Source organism: Anabrus simplex, chromosome 1, assembly GCF_040414725.1.
Source record: "Anabrus simplex isolate iqAnaSimp1 chromosome 1, ASM4041472v1, whole genome shotgun sequence".
Taxonomy (NCBI): Eukaryota; Metazoa; Arthropoda; class Insecta; order Orthoptera; family Tettigoniidae; genus Anabrus; species Anabrus simplex.
The window spans coordinates 776,064,566-776,084,479 of record NC_090265.1 but is presented as its reverse complement, the minus strand read 5'-3'; the positions used below and the strand labels follow the sequence as shown (position 1 = coordinate 776,084,479).

Genomic DNA, 19,914 nt, shown 5'->3' with positions numbered 1-19,914 from the left:
ATGGCTAAACTTCAAAACAGTGATTATATACAGTAGTAATCAAGAGAGATGTGCTCAGTTCTGATGTTTAGAAGAAGTTCCTATTTGTGGTCATTGCAGAATATCAGCAGACAGGGTATGCTTCCTGTGAAACAGACAATGCGCTGTTAACGTATAAATCCGGTACAAATCATTTAAAATACTACGTTTACAAATTTAATGCTAGCGCTTCTCGCCAAGCATTGCCCGGCAATACAAAGTGAACCATAACTAGCACGTGTGTTTTCGTGTGTGGCAAAGATTTCCGACCATTCAACACTGTTGCCGGGAAAGACTTTAAAGAATTAGAGCACGAACGGATTAATATCGGTGCTAATTTTGGCGAAGTAGATATTGTTGATGTGTTATCATATCCTTCCACCATTGACGAACGGAGGGGAACACTTCTTCCCGTGACTGAGATAGTGAGTGAAGGAGCGATGATCAAGGGGCAAGGTCGAACGAGCATGATTCGCCTCGCATTTCAGAAGCGAACTTGGTCATGCTCGACAAATATGAACCGAGCATACAGTGTGTTTTTCATGACACTATTACGCACTCGTATAGTGTATTGTATATAACGTTAATATTCCTTTATACACAGCCATACCAAAATCAACACAACGGAAATTGTTCTGATGGACTGCCTATCCATACAGGGCTAGAAGGCGTGACCAGTCAAGAAAAATAATCCATAGGAAGAGAATTTTGGGATAAAAGGTATGCTTCTTAGGCGATGATATGTGATAATGAAAATTTTCTTAAAACACATTCATTGAAAAGAAAATCTAAATGTTTTCAGTATTCTTACTTACAAAAGTCTTAATGGATATACAGGTATATTGATTTAGGTTTGAAATAATTCTACACATTTTAATGCACAATAACGTAACCACTGGGAAGAAATGAGTTAAAATGTTTACTAAGTTCTATTTCTCTAGAAATTTAGGCAGAGAATTGAGGATAAGGAAGATTATTAGAAATTAAGGCAGCACATGTGTATTTCATTTTCAGATTCAGTAGAACCTGCGTTATCCGAAACTCTTTCAATAGAAAAACCGTTTAATGAAAACGATTGGAAAAAATGTGGTTAAATTACAAAAACGAATTAAAGAAACATCATCTGTAATGTTGTCCTGACGTTCTATTGATGATACGGTGGCGTGATATAGTCACTAGCAAACTATCGGAGAAAAAGGAAACAAAAGAAAATAGAAGACTTTTTCAGAAATAAAGTAGTAGGTCCTTGAGAATATTAACATTACATGCTCTATCGAACGTCGTCGAATTCTTTAAATACAGTTGACTAGTTCAAGTTTCCAGTATTAAAATACTTTGGCAAAAATGTACTATATATGTAGCCTAGTGTCTTGATTTACTTTCATCTAAACCTTAAAAAAAAATTCTTAATTTCTAAAAGTGACGTTTCAGTTATTATCCGAAAATTTGATTATCCAAAACTCCCCCGTCCCCTTTGTTTCGATTAACAGAGGTTCTACTGCAGGCGTAGAGGAAAGTATCCTTATATGGGGTGGTTCTTGTTGTGGGATATTTAAATATCTCAGCCGAGAGGTTCTGAAACAGCGTTGAGCGCATGCTGAAACGCATTCTACCAGGAGGTAACCACATTCTTGCGTGGGATACTGCTATAGTGAACTGAAGAAAGGAATTCGCTCCTCGAGGTAATTTGTTCATACTGACTTCATTGCCTACACACGTAGGTAGGTAATTTTTGTTCGTGACAAATTTCCTTTTTTGAGTGACAGAATATGAAGCAATTGCTGCTTTAGATCTTGACTTAACTGCAATTCTAGTTTAGCTGAAAGCATGAGTAACCCAACATGGCAAGTTCCCTTTTGTGGGGTAGTGAGGACGTCGTATTATGGGGTACCCCATATTAGGAAACTCCTGTTGTTTGTTTTGGTGGGAATATTATTAGAATTATTTTCGTTTATTATTTGTGGAAAATAACTGGCTGCTAGCTGAATAATAATAATAATAATAATAATAATAATAATATTCTCTCAAACGATATAGAAACCGCTAGAGCTCAGTTGAAATTTTAAAGGAAATTGCCGAACAAACTGGTTTGCAGATATCGTTTGAGAAAACAGAAGTAATGACTAACATCAAAGAGGCTCCACCAAAACTCCATACAAAATACGGGGATATCACCCGAGTAGACAAATTCAAATCCCTGGGTGGGATCATCATGAGAAATGGACTGGACAAAGAAGCACTTCAGGAGCGAGTACGCAAACTGGAAATAGCCTACCAAACATCCCGCACAATCTACAACAAAAAATGCCTTTCCCAAAACACCAATATACGTCACTATGAAACAGTTCTGAAGCCAGTAGTTCTATATGCAGCCGAAACCCTGTCTCTAAATGCCAACAAAGGACTCCTTGGAGAACTGGAGAAAAGAGAACGCAAAATTGTGAGAGGAATCTTGGGATCAAAGTATAGAAATAGAATCCATAAAAAGAGATCCGACAAGGAAGTCTACAGCAAAATAGAGAAAATTACCGACACAATCAGAAAAAGACGGGCACGATTTTACGGTCATCTGAAAAGAATGGACGGAAGAAAGTTAACTAAAGAAATCTTTCACTTTTTTGATTCAAGCCCCAAAACCACAATTCCCTGGTTTAGAAATACCAAAGAAGACCTGCAATTGCTACATATCTCAGCTGAAGACGCCCTTAACAGATATTTCTTCCGCAAGGAAATATTGACGAACGGGCTAAACCGAGACGAGCAACCGAAGAGAAGACACGGTATCCCTTGGACAGAGGAGCGTAAGCAGGCCCACGCACAAAGAATGAGGGAAAATTGGGCTCTAAAGAAGGCCAAGTTCAGTGTCAAATGCAACAAGACATAACATGGTCCTTGATGGCCCCAGCGAATTATATATATATATATATATATATATATATATATATATATATATATATATTATAATAATTCAATATTTTAATTTATATTTAAATACCCATGATGAACAAGCAACCGAGCTTGGGAGTGGCAAGTTCGTCCAGAGCTGGAACATCCATCCTGTTGAATAAATGCATTATTCAGTACATTTGTCTGCAGTTGTAGTTATTTGTGTATTTTCCTTAGAAATCCAATCCCACATTAGAATCCTCCATCACCCCGTAATAAGGACCACCCCATATTAGGGATCCAATTCGAATAATTTATGAAAATCTAGTTTTAGTTAGAAATGTGTATTTTATGAATATGAATTGCGCTCTTCAATGTACAGAAATAGTTTCTGAACCAATCTATACTATTAATAGACATGAATCTCTGATAATATTGAAAGTATTCTACAAACAAAAAAGGCTACTTTCCTCTAATATTGCGTGTGCATCTAATGTATTTTTTTCATAATTGAAGTCAAACGATGTAAGCTGTAATATAATTTCCCTTGCGCATCACTTCAGATTCTGGCTACCTGACTCTTGATATTTTTTTCATTACATCTCACTGTGAAAAATGACACAGTTCGTTTCTATTGAAGTGCAGAGGTATTTATTCATAACATTGTTACAAAGTAAAATATATTTTGACGTCTACAGTTCCACCCATGATCTGGATCCAGAACCAGTTGGTGGGGGCGCACGAAGGCCAACAAATGACATTAGAGTGTCACTCGGAAGCCTACCCGAAGTCCATTAACTACTGGACTAGAGAGAAAGGAGAAATAATAGCTCAAGGTAAGTTGGAACACAATATAATATTATAATTAGTTTAACTTTGAATTACATTATATTATGGTGGTGGTGATTAAAGAGGAAGTACAACTAGGCAACCATCCTCTACAGGTATATAACACTAATCAGAGGGACAAATGGAAGGGGTCCGACACTTCGATAAATGAAGGTATCGGCCAAAGGAAGACAAGGGTCACGAAGAGCGTGAAAATGAAAGACTCCCTAGGCCTCCTTACATAACACCGTCGGGGTCGGAAAAGAACAAGCGTTGACCAAGGGAGGTCGGATAGGATAGATGAAAGTGAGGAGACTGGCACAAGTAAGTGGAAGCAATGCCAGAACTCAGCTACGACCCCGTGATCTCTAACCCACGCTCCAAACTTCAGAACCCCTGGGGCCCCTTTTAGCCGCCTCTTACGACAGGCAGGGGATACCGTTGGTGTTGTTCTACCGCCCCCACCCACAGGGGTCATTATATTATGCTGTCTGATATACCGGTGCTTGTCTTCGGAATTCTATATTGTATACTGAATTCTAGATGAAGTCGCGTACACATTATGAATACGATTTTATTAAATTTCATAACATAAGTATTTAAAAATTACATTTAAGGCACCTACCTCTAAACTACATTCCATCCAGCGTGAATAAAAGTATTTATAGTCCAAACTGTAGTTCTTTGTTCCCCCACTTTACACACCATATTTCATTAAATGAATTCTGTTCACCCATTTTCTCGTTGCTCGTCGTTAGTATGAACTTAGCAACAAATATCGATATTTTATCATAGCCGGTACAGTTTAAAAGTATAAGATATAAATGATCGGAAATGCAATTCTGTATAAGACTAGTTATGTAGCGTTTGTCGATAAGACCACTAAAGCATAGATTTTTAAGAATTGAATGTAAGGTCTTCCTATAAACTACCATTTCACTTAGCGTGAATAGCATTATTTATAAGCCTAGATTGTGGTACTTTCTTTATTCTACGACTTTACATAATGATTTGCATTAAATTTACTTCAGCCATTATTTCGTGATACACATATAAACATACATTACAGACAGACAAACAGACGGACGGACGGACAGACTTACAGAAAGAGATGACGGAAAATTGAAAAGTGCGTTTCCTTGTTACTGACGACATGAACGATACAGAAATAGCGTTCTTCTTCAATTCTGAGCAATGTAGAGACAAAACTCTTATTTTATAATTATAGATTATATTATATTATATTGAAGGGGTTATAAAGTTGCAAGGGCCGAATCAATCAATAAATTAGTAAATAATCAACGATCTGCATTTAGGGCTGTCGCTCAGGTGGTAAATTCCCCATCAGTTGTTTACCTAACTTTTTTCTTAAATAGTTTAAAATAACTTGGAAATTTAAGGAAATTTTCCCAGGATGATTTATTCTAATCCACTACATATCGCAATATCAATGAACGTTTGCCCCAGTCTGTCTTCTTCAAACCTACCTTTATCGTCAATTTATAACCTTTCCAAATTCTAAAAGCTCCACTCAAGTTTATCCGTCTAGGCCAACCCTGCACTGACATCATGAAACATACCATATAGCCGAGCGTCTCCTCTCCTTACTCCCAAGTCTTACCAGCCCAAAGTTTGCACCATTTTCGTAACACTACTCCTTTGTCGGAAATCACCCAGAACAAATTGTGCTGCTTTCCTCTGGATTTTTTTTTCCAGTTTTCGTATCAAGTCTTGCTGAGGGTCCGATATACTGGAACCAAATTCAAACCGGGGTCTTACCAGTCAAACTGCGGTCTTTCCAGGGACGCATACGCCCTCTCCTTACATCCTTACTACAACCGGTAAATACTCTCGTATCCATGTGAGGAGTTCTGTAACCTTTCTTAACTACCTTGTTTATGGGATCCTTACTTAACTACCTCGTTAATGAGATTACCCCATTGAAGGTCATCCCTTATATTAACACTGAGGCACTTACAGTGTTCCCCATGGGGTGCTATCACCTCATCAACACAATAATTAAAAATGACAGGACTTTTCGTCTTGGCGGAACAGCGTGACTTTTCATTCCATTTAAATACGCACCATTCTCTGCTGTCCATCTCGCATTGTTTAAGTACCGCTGCAATCGCTCACAATCCTGCAACTCATTCACTGCTCTATATAGTATTACATGATCCGCAAATAGAGAGTGAATCCACTTATATAATCGCTCACAATACTGCAACTCATTTACTAATTTATATAGAATGACATCATCCGCAAATAGCCTTATCTGTGATTCCACTTATAAACGCTCATGTTCATAAAAAACAGAACACCTTAAAATACTAGAGATAGGGTGTTCATATCCACGGGACATATCCATTAGTATGTTTTGCAGAAACAATTAGCATGTCAGTCACCTAGGTTCAGCATGTATTCTGTTGCCTAGTAGGCAATGGATCCTCCATGAGCACTAATAACTTGTTCCAAGCGTGATAGCATCGACAAGTATAACGCCCGAATGGTGTCCTGGAGAACAGCTACCCATGCTGCATTCACATGGTTCCACATTTCATCTTTGGTGGTTGGCATTGGGTCACAGCGCAGCACCCGTGGTTTCAACATATCCCCACATTTTCTATTGGCGACAAGTCCGGTGATCGGGCGGGCCAGGGCAACAGTCTGACATCCTGTGACAACAATAAGGCACGTGGTCGCGCATTGTCCTGCTGAAGTATGGCGTCTGGGGTGTCGTGGAGAAATATTATGGCTAGGGGTAACAGGATGTCACTCACGTAGGTCAAAATGGTCGCAGTGTCCTGGACACGACCAAGTGTGATTTGTAGTTGTACCCAACAGCACCCCACACCATAAGGCATCGCATTACCTGTCCTCCTGTCTGCGGCGAATCAAAATACGGCCACCATTTTCAAACAAACAGAACCTGCATTCGTCCGAAAACGCTATATGCTGCCATTACGGTCCCCAGTGACGTCGATTCATACACCATTGGGGTCTAGCATGTTTATACACATTATTCAAAGGTAGGAGGAGAAGTGGACGACGCGCCGATTACCCAGATCGTAATAAACTGCGATGGACTGTCACTTCTGATAGTATACGATGTGTTACACTGTTCCACTGTTGCGCCAGAGACGAGGAGGACGTAAATCTGCCCTGCAATGCCATTCGGGTGAGGTGTCGATCTTCTCGGGGGATGTTCTGTATGGTGCAACCAGACCCATCTTCTCGTGTTCTACAGCCTTCTGTGAACCATTCTGTACACACCCGTTGCACTGCCGACACACTTCGTCCCACACGAGCAGCAATTTCCCGGATGGATGCATCACGTTCTCTCATGCCAATAATGCCTCCTCTTTCAAATTCGCTCATTTGACGGTACGGTTCTCGCATACATCTGCGAAGCATTCTGTAAGTCTGCTGAAGTCATAATGATTCATTACCTTCGGTTTATAGCGAAAACGAGAGCGGCAGGTACATTTTACCAGTCGGTGTGGTGCGCCGAGATATCGCTGTGGACCTTGAAACTGAGGGCCAACATAGTTAAAATGATAATCACAAGTCCAATAGTTGATGTGTTAATATGAATTAAAAGTGAATAACACGCTTTGTAATGGAAATATTTTACAATGTACTATGATCAATTCCTGTAACGTTAGTGCTACCATTATTATTGTAAGTAATCTTGTTACGTTTAATTTATAAGCTACCATATTTCCAGTATTTCAGCACAGATTGAATATTGAAACCTATTCTTCATTGTCATCATCACCATCATGATTTACACCTTATTTGCCAAATCCAACCTCTAATCAGTAATGTGATTAAGTGTAAGAGACAGCGAGATACTTATAAAGCCATAAATAAATGGAATAAATACATACTGGTATGATAAAATGAACACGTTTTGCTCAGTACATCGTACATCGTTAAATAAGAGAAGCCATCCATGGAAGAATCGATATCATTGAAGAAACAGCCGATAGCCCACACGACGCAGTGCAGCCACCTGGAAGATATCCACGAAATTAATTCGAATAAAGGTTTCTTATGTATGCTGGTAGAAGTTCCAATTCCCTAATTATTTTGAAGGATATAGACGTACGACTCTTGAGGTAGCACGTGAACCCTACGTGGGATCTCCGGTGATAGACGCCGTTCGCTATTCCACCTCCTCATGTTTGAACGTGCAATGTTTATGCAAGTTCCTGCGTCTTGGCGCGCTCCTTCCTCGTCGTGCAATATTAAACCACCCCTGAGCTTTCACTAAAACGACTATAACTGCTAAACCACACAAGGTGTATCAATAAAGCACTGCAAAATTATCAGGGAACATGAATCAAACGTACAGGAAGAAAGTATCGATGGCCTAGTTCTAATGCTATGTATCTGACAACGCTATTCCAACCCCGTCCTCTTCTCTTAACATTTTTCACGCTTCCAAGCCTTTTATGGATATACGGTCCATCAATACAATTTTCTATGTGTTCATTTTCCTTAAATTCACCTTAAATATCCCTTTCAGTCACCATACCTCTTACGACTGGCAGGGCATATCATGAATGCATTCTACTGCCCTCCGACCACTAAACTGTGAGGTATTATATGAAGATGCGTCCAGAAAATATTTATGTACATGTTATAACTCACTTATTGCTCGAGGATGCCGAAATATAAATATTATATGCCAGAAAACCGAAACTTAATGTAGCTCATTATGATAGAGGTTCCCCACCAATCAGAGTTCAGATTTTCATTATGATACAGGTTCTTCACCAATCTGAGTTCAGATTTTCATTCAGAGCTCTGTTCAGTAAACTCAACTGTCAAGCGACATCTCGACAGAAATGTGTGAATATTTAAATAAAATAGAGTTATAATTATCGTCGAGCATAAACAATCGTGTACAACTATAATGATATGGAAATTATGAAACTCGCTTCGCTCGTTTTATAAACATACTCATGTCTTAAATATTGCCATTATAGGCTTGTTGCGTAATGTACAACTCTACATGACACATTAATGATGGGAAACACACGGGAAGAGAGCGTACTACGCGCTCGCAGAATTCCGGATGCTCTGGCGGCCGGTTGATCCATTTATCAGTGTTAACGGAGGTCATTGAACATTTCATGTGGTAAGCTGGTACGTTCTTTTCCTGTGTGTTTGCCATCATTAACGAAGTATGTAGCATTGTAAACCGTTTCCAGATCCATGTGCCTGTAACATATTTTCTTCTTCTATGTGTGAAGAGTCTTCCTAGTTTGCTTGTATCTTATCGTTACACCTGTATATGCTGACAAAGTGTTTGAGGGGGTATAAGCCATTACTTTCGTAAAGAATACTTAATTCATTTCAAAGTTAGTTGTTTCTGTCTGTAAGTTTCATTTTTCACACACTCATCGTCGTGACATATTCAGTTTGCCGCTGCTCTTTCAGCAGCATATTCAGACATTCAAGAAATGTCTTCATGAAGGTCCTTCTTGGTATTTTTCGAGAGGACCTGACTGGTATTTTACCTTCAATCACTTCAGTCATCATCCCGCCATGGCCTATCGTCCTGAGCTGACTGAGCAGCTGCTTCCTGTCTTGTACCTTTACCAACACCTCACAGTTAGTCATCTTCTTTGTCCAGCCTAACGTCTTCGATTCGATGCCAATACTTGCAGCCCGGTGTATTTCTTACTAAGCTCACAGGTTGAAAACCTATAAAAAGTAAATGGCTACCTTTTATGGATAGGAATACACCATCACGGGCATTTCTGTACAGCCTATGCTCGCCATTCCTTACACACATACTTGGACTCTGTCATTGTCATTTATGAGACTCCCCTCCATTCTTTACCCCCTCCCCTCCTCTCCCTATCTACTCCTTAGCTTACCTTGCTTGCTTCCTCCAGCTAGTCCGTGCTTGTTCTATATCAGACATTAGAGGCGAGTCTCATAAATAATTTTTCTCCTTTTTAATTTATTTTCTGTATATATATTCATCCCTAATTCTGACTATCATTTCCACATTTACTTCTTTGCCTGAGGTCCTAAGTCAACTTAAAGATATCATATTATGACAAGAAGATCATAACCTCAATTTCTGTTATTATGTATATTTTAATGTTATAATTATTTCTAAAACATTGTCTTTGTATGGTATACATATGTTTTATGTTTTAGTTATCATATAATCCGTTTAACTTTTATTTGGCTGAAGATGTCCACTAAGTGGCCGAAACTAGTCCCAAGACTTACGTAATATCATTTACTTGATATATTGTATTGAAAAAGTTGACCCTCTTATTAATTTATTCTTATAATTGCATTTCAATACTCAACAAAAATGAAATTTACAGCTTATAACTTACAAGGGCTTTGCAGACTAAATTTTAAGATTCGATCCTAGGCTTAACCTAACTAGACAAGGTGAGGCATGGCCCAGATAAACTTTAGGGGCTTTAGGGGACTTTGATGCTGAGATTGGTAGAAGTAAAACTTGAAACAAGATGCCGGCTACACATGGGACTAGGGAGATGGTGTAAAGCTTAATACGTGCATTTAATTCATAGGGGGGTGTAATGTTGAAAGGTACCCTCAGGAGACTTGGAGCTGAACTTGGCACATAATGGAGGCACGGGACTAGGGAGATGGTGTAAGGCATAATACATATGCTTTATTCACAGTGGCGTAATACTGGGAAGCATCTTTGAGTCTCGGAGCTAAGCGACTGCGGAATCACTGTTCCTCTTCTTCCTCCTCCTCCCCATGGACTTAGTAGCGTATTACTACCACCTCATCCTAAGTGCAAACTTAACCTAACAGGTACGGATTCGACAACAAGCTTAAACTCGTAAAACTGGGAAGCATCTTTGAGTCTCGAAGCTAAGCGACTGCGGAATCACTTCTCCTCTTCTTCCTCCTCCTCCTCCCCATGGACTTAGTAGCGTATTACTACCTCCTCATCCTAAGTGCAAACTTAACCTAACAGGTACGGATTCGACTACAAGCTTAAACTCGTAATACTGGGAAGCATCTTTGAGTCTCGAAGCTAAGCGACTGCGGAATCACTTCTCCTCTTCTTCCTCCTCCTCCCCATGGACTTAGTAGCGTATTACTACCTCCTCATCCTAAGTGCAAACTTAACCTAACAGGTACGGATTCGACTACAAGCTTAAACTCGTAACACTGGGAAGCATCTTTGGGGCTCGAAGCTGAGCGACTGAACAGTGATTCCTCCTCCTCTTCCTAATTTACTTCCTCCTAATCTTCTGCCTCCTCCTCATAGACTTACTAGCGTATGACTACGTCCACCTGTTCCTAAGTGCAAACTTGACCTAACAGGCACGGATTATACTCCATATTTAACCTTACAGGCCTTCGATTAGATTCTAGGCTTAACCAAACAAGGGCGTTACAGGCTCAACTTTGATGCCCAAGCCCAAGCTTAACCTAACTGCCAATGTGATTATGGACAAGAGTGCTAGCTTAATCTAACAAGCATGCATTTGGTGCAAGGCTAATCGTTTAAAACATCTGCATAGAATAATACTTACCTGTAGCACAGTAAAATAATGTTTTCTGGATAGCTGTACATATGTTCATTGATTAAATTAGGAATTAGAATGAGGTAATAGGAGAGATGATTAAAGGGATTGGCTTATTGGAACAAAGAAATCAATCAAGAATGTTTTAGTATATCATATATATATAAAACAATAACTGAGTTACAGCTTTAAAAAGCGTTTACTGCGAAGAATGGAAACGCTAGATTAATATCTTCACAGTTCTTTTATACAATATATAAAGTATATTTACAAAATGATGTATTACACACTGTATTACTTCTGTAAAATAATACAGATTAAAATTAGCATTTACTACAATGTACATAGCTCCAGCTTAATATTCACAAACATTATTCACACACTCACACACACTAAAATCAACTGCCTTATGTGGAGTAGTACCTATCAGTATGCCCCCAGGCCAGTATGTTGGTAGAATTTAAAATGACAAACCGTTTACAATCTTCATTCTTACGTGCTACCTTATTAATTAAATGAATGTGAAACTCATACTTCTTACTTCTAATAACAGCCATTGGCTTACGTAAAATAGGTGGATTATTATGCGTACAATTTTCACAATTTTGTAAACTTAGCTCGTTCTGAACTCCGTTCTTTTTATTACCTTTTGAACTCTTTATTTGTTGTTGATACAAGAGCATAATGATTTAGATTTAGTACCTAAAAATAAATCTATGATATTTCCAGCTCATTCGTCTAGAATTTTTTTTTGACTAGTAGTAGATTTTAGGCATTATTTTCAGGGTAGTTACTTGTATCAAACCTACCTAAGTCTATCTTTATATCATTGTAATATGCATCAGTTTTGATTTGGTAAATAAATGAATCGGTATCAGTTTAGAGTAATTTTATATTATCAGTGTAATTCTTCATCATATAATCATAATGGAATTCATACATCAGTGTTTTAGCTGATTCAAGTACAGCAAAGCGAACGTAGATGGGTTTGTCGTACTTGATCGTAATACGATTCGTCTGTATAATGACTAAATTTTCATGTATAATAGTACAGGTATGGAAATTAGGTATACTTATTAAATTGTTAGCAGCACATTTCTGCCAAATATTTTCCCACATTGTAATCCATTTCACAACAACGTGTTTGTCAACATTTGCCATTGTCTTACGAAACACACTGTTACTCATGAGCTTATAATAGTACATTATGCAACAAGACTATAATAGCAATAATTAAGACTCGAGTAGGTTTATAAAACGAGCGAAGTGATTTTGCTAATTTCCATACGAGTGTCTTAATTACCATTATTAGCGAGTTGCAGACGACTGTTTATTCTCGACGATAATTATCATAACTCTAGTTTTTTAAAATATTCATATCTTTCTTTATTTCGCTTTTCAGTTGAGTTTACTGAACAGGCGCAGAGCGCATGCACTGGGTTATTTATTCTCCGTGACTGGATCAGAGACCTTGAAAATGTCATATATTTGAAAGCTTGGATTGACGGTGATCATAACCTAGCTTTATTTCAAATAAAAACTGTTTAATGTACAGTTGGTGAAGTGAATTTGCGGGAATGTGCCGTGTGGTTGTGGAATATTGGAAGTAGAAGGTGCATTGATGTTAATATGTGTGTCCCACGTGTTTGATTTTGCTATCCTTATCTAATTGGTCAAATCATAATGAAAATCTGAACTCTCATTGGTGGAGAACCTATATCATAATGAAACTTGAGCTATAATGAGCCTCATTAAGATTCAGTTTTCTGGCATATAATATTTATATTTCGGCATCGTCGAGCATAAAAAATCTTCCCAAAACTCGTTAACTGCATTTGTTCTTAACACATTGTTGAGGTCGATATATGGTTTTAGCCACGGTGAATGATGAAATTCCAGTACGCGATGAATGTTTGTTAACTTCAAACCATGCTGCAAACACTATTTTTAATTCCGATAATGAATGACATACTTACGTTTGTCATACAAATTTGCGTATGCCATGCTTGTTGTTGATGTGATGTACGGAATCTTCATAATTTCAGGGCAGAACGGTAAGTCATTATGAGATGTGTGTAACTCTTAAGATAATGTAAGCCGACTTGAAGGATTTCCTTCATCGCCTAGGATGTGCAGCTGTAAATCGTCAATCTCGCACTGCGATAGCCAGCGGAAGCCATTTTATGGTGGATGCTGGCTCATTGCCCACCCATACTGAGTGTTAGCATCAAGATAAACAATATACTGAGATTGTTGACTAGCGTGAAAACTCGGCATGTGCTTACTATTTGCTCTAGAATACCGCCCACTACATTGCTTTAAGCCACCTCGAATAGATGATTTTATGAAATGCACCATATCGATATCTGTTAGCAGTTCCAAATTCAGTTACGTGTACTTTAACATCGCATCCCAACTTAACCCAGGCCCTGTAAAATACTGGCATGGATCAAGGCTGTATGTTTTCTTGCAAACACAGTGGAGATGTTAAAAAACATCAGCTAGCAAAAGTACATCCGTTCTTAAATATAAGTCAGAGTATTCGCCTAGCGTTTGAATGTGGAACTTCTCCCAGATACGTTGTGCATGTAAATAGGCCTCATCACTAATTTCAGCTGAATTCACCGAGCTGTAAAATGATTGTTTTACTAGTTAGAGGCTTTCTTTGAGACGTTCCAAGCAGTCTATATGTTCAAAACAGAGTATACCTTTACGCCGAATTAAACTGGTTTTCTTCAGGAAAAACACGTCGAGATTCAGTAAATTTTTCTGGTTGCAAATTACTTGAAAGTTTATCAAGGCTACTCGCCATAAAGTGAAACGAGTCAATAAATCTCAATTTCAGAGTAAGCCTCTCATCCACTTCTACGCATTTTTAAATGCAATATATTCCTCCTTGTTCTGAGGGATTAGTTCAATTTTTTCACCCGAAGCTCCAAAGTCTGTCATAACAAAATGTGAGTAATAGGCAGATAAGTTATGTAGAATTACACGAATGAATTTAGAAAATCTGTACTTAAGATTGCGGATATTATGCGCCGGACATCCATACAAGCCAGTTAAATGGTCATGATAGAAACCTTTAGGGCCCTTTTCCGAAAATTCACCATCACAAATACACTTACTGACAGAGCAAATGCAACACCAAGGAGGAGTGGTTGGAAAGGGATGAAAGTTGGGGAAAAAGCAGAGACGGCACGGATGAATAATTGATGTTTACTTCAAACCGATATGCACGTTACACAATGCGCACGGCATCGACTCAGTAGGATGTAGGACCACCGCGAGCGGCGATGCACGCAGAAACACGTCGAGGTACAGAGTCAATAAGAGTGCGGATGGTGTCCTGAGGGATGGTTCTCCATTCTCTGTCAACCATTTGCCACAGTTGGTCGTCCGTACGAGGCTGGGGCGGAGTTTGCAAACGGCGTCCAACGAGATCCCACACGTGTTCGATTGGTGAGAGATCCGGAGAGTACGCTGGCCACGGAAGCATCTGTACACCTCGTAGAGCCTGTTGGGAGATGCGAGCAGTGTGTGGTCGGGCATTATCCTGCTGAAACAGAGCATTGGGCAGCCCCTGAAGGTACGGGAGTGCCACCGGCCGCAGCACATGCTGCACGTAGCGGTGGGCATTTAACGTGCCTTGAATACGCACTAGAGGTGACGTGGAATCATACGCAATAGCGCCCCAAACCATGATGCAGCGTTGTCTAGTGGTAGGGCGCTCCACAGTTACTGCCGGATTTGACCTTTCTCCACGCCGACGCCACACTCGTCTGCGGTGACTATCACTGACAGAACAGAAGCGTGACTCATCGGAGAACACGACGTTCCGCCATTCCCTCATCCAAGTCGCTCTAGCCCGGCACCATGCCAGGCGTGCACGTCTATGCTGTGGAGTCAATGGTAGTCTTCTGAGCGGACGCCGGGAGTGCAGGCCTCCTTCAACCAATCGACGGGAAATTGTTCTGGTCGATATTGGAACAGCCAGGGTGTCTTGCACATGCTGAAGAATGGCGGTTGACGTGGCGTGCGGGGCTGCCACCGCTTGGCGGCGGATGCGCCGATCCTCGCGTGCTGACGTCACTCTGGCTGCGCCTGGACCCCTCGCACGTGCCACATGTCCCTGCGCCAACCATCTTCGCCACTTGCGCTGCACAGTGGACACATCCCTATGGGTATCGGCTGCGATTTTACGAAGCGACCAACCTGCCCTCCTCAGCCCGATCACCATACCCCTCGTAAAGTCGTCTGTCTGCTGGAAATGCCTCCGTTGACGGCGGCCTGGCATTCTTAGCTATACACGTGTCCTGTGGCACACGACAACACGTTCTACAATGACTGTCGGCTGAGAAATCACGGTACGAAGTGGGCCATTCGCCAACGCCGTGTCCCATTTATCGTTCGCTACGTGCGCAGCACAGCGGCGCATTTCACATCATGAGCATACCTCAGTGACGTCAGTCTACCCTGCAATTGGCATAAAGTTCTGACCACTCCTTCTTGGTGTTGCATTTGCTCTGTCAGTCAGTGTACTACATTTTGTAGCACGTTCATGTTCTTGTAACTGAATTTCAGTCAGTGGATTCATACGAATGTTAGTATTTAGAATACGGCTAAGATGTACTGCGTCACTTCCAAGTCCTTCTAAAAATTTTCGTGACATCTGGTCCTCTATACAGCTCCACCCTATTGAGAGAACTATTATAACTACAGTTGATATAATACGCAAAGATATACAGGAAAACCATGTGTGTAGTATTAATAAAAGAGATGTCTGGATTCGGTTCGCATGTGTTAAATGGTTTGATGATTGCTTCAAAGTCTGCGTAGATGAGAAAAGGCACCCACAGCTGCTTGTCATAATTTGTAAATTTCAAAACAGTATTGTCTGTGGTAGGTATCTCTGTACATACACGATTGCAGTCATTTTTAGAATGGTTTGTTAACTGATCTTCAGTTTTAAAATACTGCAGGCGTCCATCGCATAGCCACTCATTTTGTCATCATGTTTTGACAATTGACCGCAAACAAGGCTACTCAAATTTTTAATTCAACAAAAGTGACTATTCTCACTATTTTCTACATAGAGTAAGTCAACTTGAGTACCCTTCTTATCACTTGTATAATGCAAAAGTCCTACTACAGAACTTTTGTCTGCGTCATACACATTAAAGCTAATATTATGTAGTTGTTTAAAGCGCTTAATGTCTTTTAACTGCGTACGAAATTCTATACCTTCTAAATTCAGTTGTGTTGTATAGTGAGGATACGATGATGTTCTGTTTACTACCGTTGATTTTGTTGGGTTTAAAGCCGACATAATAGCCCATGCAAAACACGCCTCGTCATTGTTTTCGACGTTTACAACAACATTTTATGCTTAATCCATGTCGGTAGCTCGATGTGCGAGGAACCTCGTAAGGGAATGTGCTTACTGATATTGACCACCAGACACAACATTTTAACTAAAGCACACCTAGATTCCTTCTTTTGAAACTCTCCACTTTTAGTGGAAATAACGTTTGAGATATCTCCAAAAATATCACTAAAATCATTTGACTTACTACCATATTATTAGTATAATATCTTTTATGTCACTTTCATTTGTGCTCTTAATATACAACGCAAAAAGTTCAAAATTACCTTTAAATAAATCATGATCAGACAATGTTTTGTTAAGTAACTGTTGCATACCTAGTTTAACACAACTAAAGAAGTTTTCAGTGCTTGGAAACTTCTCATTAGTACGAACTCTGCAGCTCAGTATCCGACTTCTGAGTGCACTGTCAATTACATCGATTTTTTATTAGCTGCAGTTCTACAAGAATTCTTTTATGCGCATTACTTCTTAAGTGGCCCTGAAAATGTGAATGATGTACATTAGTGTTACAGTGTTCGCAGTGTGTTCTACTTCTTTTTTTCTAGGTCTTTTCTTACTACAGCTTTCTTCACCTGCATCAGTATTTATACGTTTTCTTCGCATAGCCTGAGGGCTGTAGTCGCAAGTATATGCCTGAGCCTGATGATGTAATGGTAATACGTGAGACTGGTACTCTTAAACGTTAGCAAAATATTCCCCGCAAACTTCATATGAGGCAGGATAATTTATTTTAATATGACGTGAACGTAGCCTCACACTGCCCGCAGGGGAACATAGTATGATCGTGTTCAGCACCTTTATGTCTAGCAAGGGCATCACGCCTTGCAAAGCCCGTAGTACATAGACAACACTTAAACATAGTAGATGCTAATATAAGTACTTCAGCTAACTACTACAGCTTGTTGAAATTCCGCAAAAATAAATAAATAAAATGATTATTCGCAGACTACCTCATGAAAGAGATATTTAATAATTCACTTTATATTCTTTTCCTTACCTAAGGAAATAGAGGCGCTCTTGCAGACAACAATGGATGAGGGTGTTGCCCCTGTCAAAAGTGCAACAACTTCAGCTAACTTGTTAACTCACGCTCGTCAGCTGAATATCCTTCTGTCGAGTCACAAGGTTAAAAACTAGAAGAAACGAAAATTAGATTAATAAAAGTTAGATACGGTAACCAGTTTAAAGTTAGAACTGAACAACAATTCGTCAATAGAGATTAGACGTAACAGCAAAGTGTCAATCATAGTTGGACGGTTAAGATTACAAAAACAGAGAGTTGACCAATAAAGATCGGACAGAGTTGCGAGTTCGAGTTAGAAGAGATCAACAGATTGGACGTAAGATTAAAGAGCCAAAACGTATCGCAAAGTTATAATTAAAAACAAATGTTAACCAATGAATGTCAGACATCATTAAGACCAACAACTTATTAATAGAGGGTCACATATAGTTGCAAAGTGTAAATCTGAAGAAACCAAATGTTGACCATTAGACGTCAGACATAGTTGCGAGTCTGAAGTTGCAATAGAAAAACAATTTATCAATAGAGATCAAACGTAAGACTAAATAATAAAAAATAGTTGAAAAGTTAAAATAGGAAGAAACCAAGCATTGACCAATAACGGTCGGATATACTTTTGAGTTTCAAGTCACAAAAGAACAACAATTCATCAATGGGGATTGAACGAAAGAGTGAATAATCAAAAATGGTTGAAAAGATAAAATAGAAAAAATAATAGTTGACCAATAAAGGTCGGAACTAGTTGCGAATTCCAAGTTTTGAGTTTCAAGTCACAAAAGAACAACAATTCATCAATGGGGATTGAACGTAAGAGTAAATAATCAAAAATGGTTGAAAAGATAAAATAGAAAAAAATAATAGTTGACAAATAAAAGTCGGAACTAGTTGCGAATTCCAAGTTACACCTGAACAATTCATCAATATAGAGTAAACATAAGAAAAAATAGTTTAAAAGTTAAATTAGGAAGAAACAAGGAGTTGACTAATAAAGGTCCGACATAGTTGCGAGGTTAATGTCACAACGAGAAGTACAATTCATCAATAGAGCTTAGTGGTAAGAGTAAAAAGTCCGTCGTAGTCGCAATGTTAAAAACTTAAGTATGTTTCAGTAATAATAATAAGAAGAACGTACCTTATCAAGTATTCACGATGAGCTTCCTGATGAGTACTAACAGACACGCAGTTAATAACTCCCGACTTTAAATAGCAATCCAAAGTTCAAACATATGTATATTTCTTCCCCGCGCAGAGCGGACAATAACATGTACAGTATGAACATATGTACAAAAAGCTACATTTGCAATTTTTTTAACAGTTCTGATGATTCCTGAGCGCATCTAGCTTGCAAGGTCGGAAGAATGTAGTAACATGAAACTTCCTGTTTGTTTGTCAGCATTACTGCGAGGCTTGTAGTTATAAACTGCAACACAGTAACTGCTTTGGTCTCTGGCAACGTGAGTGATTAATACGTCTTTATTCTAGATTTTGTAATTTCTGACTGTGGGAAATTTTATTCTTTATTGGGTGATTCTGATAAGATGCGAGCTACCGCGGGGCTCAATTCCGGCACCAGACTATTTTTACGTACAGGTTTTGGGTTTGCTTGTTGAGTATTCAGTACGAAGGTGGTTGGATCCGCTAAACTCTAGTCCCATGTGTATCCACCATCTTGTCGCAAGTTCAGCTCCAAATTGCTTGGTAATCATTGAATATTTACAGAAATATTGTACGGATGTGTGCATGTACGTGTATAATCCAGGTTATTTTAAATATTCCAGATTATTTTAAATTCCCAGCTGGGTCGGGGATTATGGTTCATATGAGCAATATGTCCGAGCCTCGTTTGTCGATTGACACGTTGATATGGGGTGTAGCTGCAATTGTTTAGAAATTAACCTTTAGGAATTTCGAAGGCGAATAGCCTTGCCGTTATAGTTCATATGGGCAAAAAGTTGATATATTTCCGATAAAATCGAGCCTCTTGTGTCGATTGACACCTTGAAGTCGGGCGAATCTGCAATTGTTTAGAAGATTGTTGAAATTTTGAAGGCTGATAGCCTTGCCGTTATGGTTCATATGGTCAAAACATTGTACACTCACTGAGCAAAGGTCATGGGATAGCGGAGCACTGATGCGCAGGTGTGTTGCCTGCGCACCACACGCTCCCTGTGCCAGCTGCAGTAGTGTAGGAGACCTTGTGAGCAGTGGTTGTGCATGTGACAGGTGCA

The 19,914-nt window shown here is 39.3% G+C and overlaps 1 protein-coding gene across 1 annotated transcript in view; it reads left to right on the top strand.

Annotated features, from left to right (window-relative positions):
• LOC136856927 (lachesin) overlaps window positions 1-19,914 on the top strand; it is a 328,011-nt gene that overhangs the window by 215,457 nt on the left and 92,640 nt on the right. The window contains exon 5 of the mRNA XM_067135191.2: window positions 3,603-3,740. Within this exon, the coding sequence (XP_066991292.2) occupies window positions 3,603-3,740 (138 nt within the window). The remainder of the gene's footprint in view (window positions 1-3,602; window positions 3,741-19,914) is intronic.